The sequence below is a fragment of the Falco naumanni genome, chromosome W, assembly GCF_017639655.2.
Source record: "Falco naumanni isolate bFalNau1 chromosome W, bFalNau1.pat, whole genome shotgun sequence".
Classification (NCBI taxonomy): Eukaryota; Metazoa; Chordata; class Aves; order Falconiformes; family Falconidae; genus Falco; species Falco naumanni.
Window position 1 is genome coordinate 17,370,514 of NC_054079.1, and position 9,150 is coordinate 17,379,663.

Consider the following 9,150-nt stretch of genomic DNA (forward strand, 5'->3'; position numbering starts at 1 on the left):
ATAAATTTCCAAGTTTTCTCTGCCTGATCCGACTGCGCTGGAAGGGCACACTAAGACAGGCAAGTAAGCCTGAGTGGGGCTGAGACCCAGTGCAAGCAGAACAGATGAAGGCACAGCAGCTCAGGGCAGCACATGCAACCATCATCCTCCCTGCAGCAACAGCTGCTCATCAGCTTTGCCATCACAGCTGAGATCAGGCATTACTGCAGCTGACACTACACATCAGTGGGACCTGACTCGTTCTTTTAAGGGGACTTTAATCCACCCAGTAGTTGTGCCTGTTGCTCAAGCAGCCCGCCAGAAAGGCAATAATTTAGAACAGAATATACAAGTAGTTTTACATGGAAACTTTTATTCTCATTGAGACTGTACATTCAAGTCACACATACTTTTAAGTCTTTGATGGAGCTGCAGCACGGGATCACAACAGCCTGGTCTGTTTCAACAGTTTTAAGAGTTTATGCCTCGAAAGTAGCCAGGAAACTTGTGACTATTTCCTTCAACTTTGCTTCTGTCTGGTCAGAGATCTTCCCTTCAGTCCTGTTGAAAGAGTTTAGTTACACTTTTGATACAGGAATAGATACATAGTCAACCCCTAAAGACAAAAAAAAAGCCATCTTAACAATGAACCTTCTGATTTCTAACAAAATTAGCAGATGAATTAACATGTTTCCATTTGATGCATGAAGCCATACACCTGATACTAACATAGCATCCCTTCTCCTAAAAAAATTCATCCTATTTGAGAACAAAAGTTTATCAACAAATACTTTAAGAACAGCTGTACGGATTTCAGCAACACTCTGCCTTCTACAGAGCTGTGCCTCAGGGGTGGAAGGCACATAATGTGATTCCTGAGAGAAGTCAGGAGCAGTTTACAGGACTACAGAAATACTCAATCCCCAAAAGTCCATTCAGCAGCTGGGAAGGCAGTGAGCAGCACTTAATCCACATTACTGTAACAGCTTAAAGCTGTCAAAAATACAGGAACTGAGTAGATTAAGTGATTTCAGTATCAGATTAGAGGGAAGGTATGCAAGGAAGTTCATTATAAGCATCAGCTGGATTTCCTAAGTAAAAACTGGAGACATGAAGCTGAGGTCTGGATGGCAGTGCAAGGACAGCAGGAAGGGTGATTTGGCCCTCAGTCCTGGTACAGGCATCTTAAGGCCTGATGTTTAGGTCACACTAACAGTTCAGTGACCATTACCTGCACTCCAGCCATCAAGTCAATATCCTTGGGATGAAGTAAAATTGTACCTGATTGTGGAGAGGAGGGCCTGGTGCTGGCTCAGTACATGAGCTAGGAAAGCACTCTCAAATCTAGTGATTTTGCTGGGCTCCAGCTTGTCCAAGTGACCTCTTACACCAGCATAGATGACTGCAACCTGTTCCTCAATAGCCATGGGAACTGCAGGAAAGAAAGCATTCATATCACTGGTAACTCTTGCAACAGGACACATTACTGCAGAGCCCTGCAAAGATCAATTGCACATCTGCAACACAGCTCAACTAAGTCTGCATTTACCATGTCCACAGAACAGGCATGAGAAATGCTGCCACAAACACCAGCCTCATTAGCACAAGAGACTGATGGGAAACAGACCTGTTGCATCTGAGATACTCACCATACTGTCCTTGTTTGAGAAGCTCTGTCAGACGCACACCGCGGTTCAGCAGCTGTTGCGTGGCAGCATCCAGATCAGACCCAAACTGAGCAAAGGCAGCTACTTCACGATACTGAGCCAATTCCAGCTTCATGGTACCTGCCACCTACAACACAAGATACAGGTCTGACCGAATCCAACCACCTTTTGAACGAGTGTAGTAGTTTGCAGGTTATCTTCAGCTGACAGTTGTCACTATTCCGCTTTGCCTTGCATACCAGTCAAGCAAATCTCAAGAATGAGACAGATGAATATATGAATTTCAGCTTTTGCTTTTTAACATAGGCATGCTATTTCTCCCTCAAAATGGTGAGTTGATAGTAAACCTCTCTAAATTCATATCTGAACTAAGAGCAAGTGGCTAACAATATTCTCTATTTCTAGTTAGACTAGCACCCACTTCATCAAACCTGAAACCTAATAGCCCTGCATCTTTTCCCTTCTTCCCTGCCTCTCTCAGCAGGCAATGGCACTATCAGAGATCCCCAAAGTCTGTACTAATTTCTAAGGAATCCAAAGCTTTATTCCCTCTATTTCACTCTTTAGAGTGAAACGGGTTAAAAAGCCTCAACACCACTCATCTCTAGTAAGAGAAGGAGCAGCACCTTCATGCTTACCTGCTTCATAGCCCTGGTCTGAGCAGCAGAACCTACACGGGACACAGACAGACCAACATTGATGGCTGGACGGATACCTTTGTAGAACAACTCAGTTTCCAAGAAAATCTGTGGGAGAAAATTATGTGTTATTATCTTGGTCAGAAGCCTGGAAGCCTCCTCAAACCTGCCAGTTAGTTACACAGAAGTACTGGCATGTGAAGAACTCCCACCTGTCCATCAGTGATGGAGATTACATTAGTTGGAATGTAAGCAGACACATCACCAGCCTGAGTTTCAATGACAGGCAAGGCGGTCAGAGAGCCACCTCCAAAGGAATCATTCATTTTGGCCGCTCTCTCCAGCAGGCGAGAGTGCAGGTAGAACACGTCACCTGGGTAGGCTTCACGACCAGGTGGGCGACGCAGCAACAGAGACATCTGACGATAAGCAACAGCCTGCATGGTATAAAGAAAGGTTTCAGAATTCAGTAGCTCATTTGAAATTCTCAATTTCTAAACTTGAGGTGATCTTACAACTACAAACACCAATGTTAGGTTATAAGGCCTATAAACAATGTTTTCTGACCTGTTTGGATAAGTCATCATAGATTATTAACGCATGTTTTCCATTGTCTCTGAAGTATTCCCCCATGGAGCAGCCTGAATAGGGAGCCAGATACTGAAGGGGTGCTGCATCAGATGCTGTGGCAGACACCACAATAGTGTACTTCATGGCATCTGGAAAGAATTGGGAGACAAACACCACTGAGTATACTACCTCATGCCTGTAATCAACAAATACAACGCACACGTGAAGTACTAGTTGCTGGTACAAGCCCAGGGAGCATCACTACATTGTTACAGGAAATGACCCCTGTACTAGATTAACATGTCCAGTAGCTCAATTAACTCAAGAAGTTTCAAAAACAAGTTCACGGCAGCTAACGTGTAACACTTGTAGACTATTCTACCATTTAAAATTAAGTTTAAACTTCCACTAAGACACAGTCTGATTCTGGAAGTAACTCAGCCTGGAAGTCCATAGCTTCCTGGCTGCTGCAAGGCAGTGTTGTTTTATAGCCCCAAATTATTGTAATTAAAATGTGGGGGTATATTCCTGCTAGGTATGACTCTGCTTGACCAGCAGGCAAGAGGTAAGGTGCCTTCTCCAGCAAGCTCTGCTGCATATACAGCCTTGGTCAATGAGATCACTCTTTCTGAAAAGGTGCTATCATTTAATCCCTTACGTTTGGGCAGTAAAGTCTCTCCACTCAATCTGCAACTGCCATTCACACTGAGTTGCATACATATGAAAGGAATGCCAAGTCCATAAATACTTGACAAGCTGTGATCTACATCAGGCCTGCCTGACTGCCAAGAGGAAGCTCTCAACTCTGCTTAAAAAAAAAAAAAACCAAAACAAAAACACACACAGGCTGACTTTTCCAGAAAAAAAAAAAAAATCAGCCATTTTGGGACCTCATACTAGTCTTCTAATGTGACATAGCAAAAAATGTTTTTTTCCCCCCCCAGATACCTGAAAGATTTCTTGTCCACAAAAGCAAGTAGTTCATTCATTTAATAATAGTTCTGTCTATACTCGCAGCTAGGAGAGGTCACAGTAGTATTCAGCATTATCACAAGAACAGGATGTCACTAGTTGCCAGGCTCAACCATCTCCAGAAATCTGTACCTGCATCAGTGAGCCTCTTCACCAGCTGAGCAACAGTAGATCTCTTCTGGCCAATTGCAACATAGATACAGTACAGCTTCTTTTTCTCATCTGTTCCATCATTAAATCGTTTCTGATTGATAACTGTGTCAATTGCAATTGACGTTTTCCTGCATAACACAGAAGTTGGTAAGTTAAGCTGCCTGCGGTTCTCCCAACATCTACACAGTTTTGTGTTCAGCTTTGTGCATCGGCACATGCCATGCGCAATTCTTTAAGGAAAGATGTTTAGCTTGGGCATTTAACTCACCCAGTCTGCCTGTCACCAATGATGAGCTCACGCTGGCCACGACCAATTGGCACCAAGCTGTCCACAGCCTTAATACCAGTCTGCATAGGTTCACGCACAGAGATTCTGGGAATGATCCCAGGGGCCTTTAAGCCAACTCTCCTACGCATCTTAGATGTAACAGGACCCTTCAAAGAGGGGAAAACAACTGTTGCAGTCTGTATCACATAGCTATGAGCAGAGGCAGTAAACACCTAAGCTACACTTACCTTTCCATCAATTGGATTGCCCAAGGCATCTACAACACGGCCCAGCAGCTCTTCCCCAACTGGAACATCCACAATGGCACCAGTCCTCTTCACAACATCCCCTTCCTTGATCAGTCTGTCATTACCAAACACGACAACACCAACATTGTCGGGCTCCAAATTCAAGGACATACCCTAGGACAAAGATCACATTACCCTGAGAAAACCCAAACCAACATTTATGAAAATTTTGACACTTTAATGCCAATGTGATTATTCTACAGTGTAGAACATTTAACATAATGTACTGCAATCTTATTTGTAAGAACAGTCAACATTCTGCTTTTAGGCACACTGAGTGTATACTCTCCCATACTAGTTAGAGCACCTGCCTAAGCCTTCAGCTTAGTACAGAGACTGCAGTCTACCATTTCAGTCATTTATCTCTCTAGAAAGAATGGAAAAGATAAGCAGGGTTCAGATGCAACACTTCTCCCTTGCCTAGGAGTTGGACAAGGGAAAAGCACTGGCTTCTTCTCTGTCTAAAGCCAGTTAGATTATTAAAAATACTGGAAGAGTTGTTGCAGTACTCAGAATAGTCCCGACAGTTTTTCAACTCTAGCCTACTCTTAGGGCTGTATGAAGTCAGCTAACTGCACCCAGTATTGAAGCACAGAGGCTATTACTCAACAGTAAACAGAAAAGCCAGCCTGAAACCAAAGAAAACAAAATCCAATGCCAGATCAGTTCTTACACAAATAAGCTCAATGTTGGCCAAGAATCAGATACAGATAATGAAAGTGTTGCGTTACAAATTCAAAGAATATTTGCTTTTTGCAGTATTACTTCAACCAGCTGATACATATTAAAGTTGCAATGAAGCCTGTAGAAGGTACCATACAGGTACCCCCAATCAGTCTCATGTTCTCCTTAAAAACAGTCATCTTTATTTCCAAGCTAACCAAACTGTTTTAATGAAAGCTTACCTTCAGTCCAGAAGAGAATTCAACCATTTCTTCTGCTTGGACATTTCTTAGGCCGTACACACGGGCAATACCATCACCAATTGAGAGCACGCGGCCAGTCTCCTCAAGTTCAGCAGAGGTGTCAGCTCCCAAAATACGTTCCTCAAGAATAGAGGACACTTCAGCAGTACCTGGAAAGACAGGTTTCAAACCAGATCTAGCACATTAAGGCACAGAATGAATTTGGTAAGCTTGTCTTGAATTCACAAGCCAAGGTACCCTTTCTCAGGTATGCCACAAGGTCTAGGCAGCAACGCTCTTCCTTACATAGGATGCATCAGATAAATAACAGCTTCCGTATTCACAGACAGTAAAAGCAGCTTCAACTCATCATTATGAGCCAGCATCAATCAAAACACTGATGCCTGTTTAGTTACCAATTTTCTTCATTATGTCCTGTGCTATTAGCAATCTCTACCTCTAGAAAGCAATCAGATTAAGTAATTAGCCTTAGCTCAGAAAGAACAGACTTGTTAGCTCTGCTTGCTGAGCATTTACTTTACTGGAGGCATCAAAACACCATCAACTGATTTGTAATCCAAAATCCAAATATGTTTAAAGGAACTCCATACACTTAAGGAACAAGTTGTTCAATATAAGCTGTAAAAGTACATTCACTATCTTCCTCAAATTTGTTTGGCAGCATACCTCCAACAAATTTTTCTTTCCTCAGCTAGGTAACAGTAATACTGTGAAACTATTATTTCCCAATAGTAACTTTAATCACCCTAAACCACTTCAAATTGTATGTGAACCACTACCAAAAATACAGCCGTGCAGTGCCACTGCCTCCCCTGAACACCAAGATACTGGCAGCAAAAAAGTTATCCTCAAGGACACAAGGTCAAACCCCACCAGGCCTGGTGAAGTCATCTGCTCCCTCATACTCATACAAACAAGAAAGGGAAACTGGAATTTGAGGTCTGGTTTTTCAAATAATTCTGCAGGAGTTGAAGAGGTAATCAAATCCTCACGAAGCATGTAAACTGTGTAAGCCAACTAATGTGACCACTCCTTTCTTTTGGGCATAATCAGAATATTTAGAGTGACATCTCCTGAATGTGACTATGCAACATATAGTTCAGTTAAAACGCTTGAGGACATTACTGATAGTATTTGTTAACTGACACACTCACCCCCTCACACACCAAATTCCTTTTTGTCTCGTGGAGCAAGTTCTTAAACCACACTTTTACATGAAGACCTTTCTCAGACTCACCAGTTTTCTCAAAGCATGTTTTGGAGGCATGGATGTTTCTTGTAGCAACAAAAGCTGCACCCAGGGTGTTTCTGGAATCCTAAAATAAGTAATTTTTTCAGTAACAGTGAGATTTTTTCAATCATTCATATAAAAAAAGTTGAGATAACACACAAGGTTTTCATCATGAGCTTATACATTTAATGCATCTCAGTTTTGAGGTGCCTCATTCACAAGTTGTAGTTATGGACCCACATCCAGCACAACCAAAGACAGAAGGTAAAAGAGATTGCTTTAAATTTACTTGCTGCATTTTTCTGCATTGCACTGATGTCACCATCACAGCACTGCAGCAGCTCCCAAAGCAGCACCTCCGCTCCTTTGCCACTTTTGTACTGAACACCAAAAGCTTAAGACATGGAAGAAATCAGTGCACCCCTCACGGTTCTGCACAAGGGAGAAATAAGATTGTGTCTTCTAAAGACTGTCCTTTCTAAGAAAAATCTAACTCCAGAATGTCTTTAGCTATGACTAGAACACATGCTTACAGAAACAAATAAGAAATCTGTGATAACGAAAGCGTTAAAGTATTATAATCCTATATCCCAAGCAAAACTGCCAGTGCAGTCTTATGCAGCGTTAACGCTACTTCTCTATCAGCCTAGGCAGGCCTCTGCTCCGTTCACCTTCACAAGGGACACCGGCCAGGAACGGATCCTGACAGAACTTTTTGCACCCTCGCTCTCCCCACAAACACAGGGGGAAAAGCGTCTCGCAGCTCAAATCCCTAACCCTAACTGAGATCTAGCGGCTTTCAGGCGTTAACCTGAACCTCAACACTGCCAATCCACATCTCCGGGGAAAGACACACCGTCCCCGAGACCACCTCCCAGGAGGGAGGTGACGGGACCCTCGCTCCCTCTCCAGGAGCCGGGCCCACTGTCACCCAGCACTGAGCGAGCTCCCCTCACACACGCCGCCCCAGTCTCCCGAAAGCGGGAAGCCACGGCCCCTCAATGTCACCGCGGCCACCAAGATGGCGGCGGCGCCCGCCCGTCCGCCCACCCCTCCCCGTTCGACCTAGGGAGGGAAGAGCACGCTCACCAGGCCAGCCTGCTGCGGCAGGGAGCGGGCAAGGGCGGCAACCACACGGGCAGAGAGCATGGCGGCAGCAGTGACAGACAGCTCCTCCAGAGAAGACTTTAAACTGAAGGGTGGCAGCTGCCAGTACCACACTCTCTCCACAAAATGGCAGTAGCGCACTCCGCCCCTTTTGGCGGCGAGACCACGCCCGCGGGGCGGGGCGAGACCCGGAAGTGCTTCTCCCTGCTCCCCTCAGATGTTGTAGCGCCTTTCCCTGCCCTACGCCCCTGAGCGAGTATGTTTCTATACATATGTACATATAATATAGTTTAAAAAAAAAAAACACCTTGAAATGCGGCTTTTAGAAAAATACTCTGTTGTGGTGGGTGCCCTTGAAATGGCCCTCGGCGGGCGGAAGGGGCGGAGAGCGTTGACGGGGTGTGAGGTGGAGGAAGGCAGGTGTGAGAGCCGTGGGGCAGCTTGAGGCTGGCGGGCAGGGGTTAGGGGAGCGTGAGGGGCTGTGAGGCAGAGGGCAGTGGTGTGGGGCAGGTGGTGGTTGGGGGGTGTCCCTGCGGTTGTGGGAGCTGTGGGTGCTCATGCTCCGGTCTGTTAGCTACTGGTGGTGGTAGAAGGGGGGCGTGGCGGAGAGGTGCTGGCATTTCCCCTGTGCTCTGGAAATGGGTAAAAGAGATGCTATGTGCAGCGCCTTGTTGGTTTCTGTTACTGTAGAGGAGCTTAAATTTTTTAGCCAATCTCCTGATGGTATGTGAAACTCAGGCCTCGCCGGTGCTGTCAGGTGTGACAGTGACAGGACAGCAGCACCACAAGCTGAGGACAACCTCACTGCAAGAGGCAGTCGTGCTTACAGGGGTCGCTCTCTTGTCATGATCTGTCTGCCAAGCCCTAACCCTGCGGGGACAGTGTGCTTTGCAACAAAACCCATATGTGAGATATAGGATTTAGTCTGTGAGAGAGACGGTGCTGCAACTCAGACAGGCACAGTGTGATCATGTCCCCATGGTAATCCAGAGAGGTTAGTAAAGCACACAGCCCAGCAGACCCTTCTGGGAATTGAAAAGGTTACATGAAAAATCCTCAACCATTTTGGCATGTGTTGCATCCAACATGATGCTTCAGCAATTTTTTTATACCAGTGATATCAGAAGTTCAATGTATAACCTTAGTATAATTATTAGACTGTAATCAAGAAGCCCTTGCATCAGTGTAGAAGAATGGCTGCAGAAGCGCGGCCTTAGAATCTCTGAAGATCTGCACAATCCAGGCCTGGTATTAGAATAGGCCTGTAATTGGAATTGTGCTGAAGTTGCTGTGCTGAAGATAACAAGAAAGGTAGCCTTGAGCTATTCTTG

General features: G+C 44.9%; 1 protein-coding gene across 1 annotated transcript; it reads right to left on the reverse strand.

Annotated features, from left to right (window-relative positions):
* Positions 1-334: 334 nt before the first annotated feature.
* On the reverse strand, positions 335-7,964 carry LOC121080501 (ATP synthase subunit alpha, mitochondrial-like). Its single transcript, XM_040578547.1, has 12 exons — positions 7,802-7,964; positions 6,719-6,797; positions 5,461-5,630; positions 4,496-4,669; positions 4,248-4,414; positions 3,959-4,107; positions 2,852-3,003; positions 2,497-2,721; positions 2,285-2,392; positions 1,629-1,773; positions 1,261-1,411; positions 335-540 (listed from the first exon to the last, which is right to left on the reverse strand). Exons 1-12 carry the CDS (start codon positions 7,859-7,861, stop codon positions 459-461), a joined length of 1,662 nt encoding a protein of 553 aa, XP_040434481.1. The 5' UTR covers positions 7,862-7,964; the 3' UTR covers positions 335-458.
* Positions 7,965-9,150: the final 1,186 nt, after the last annotated feature.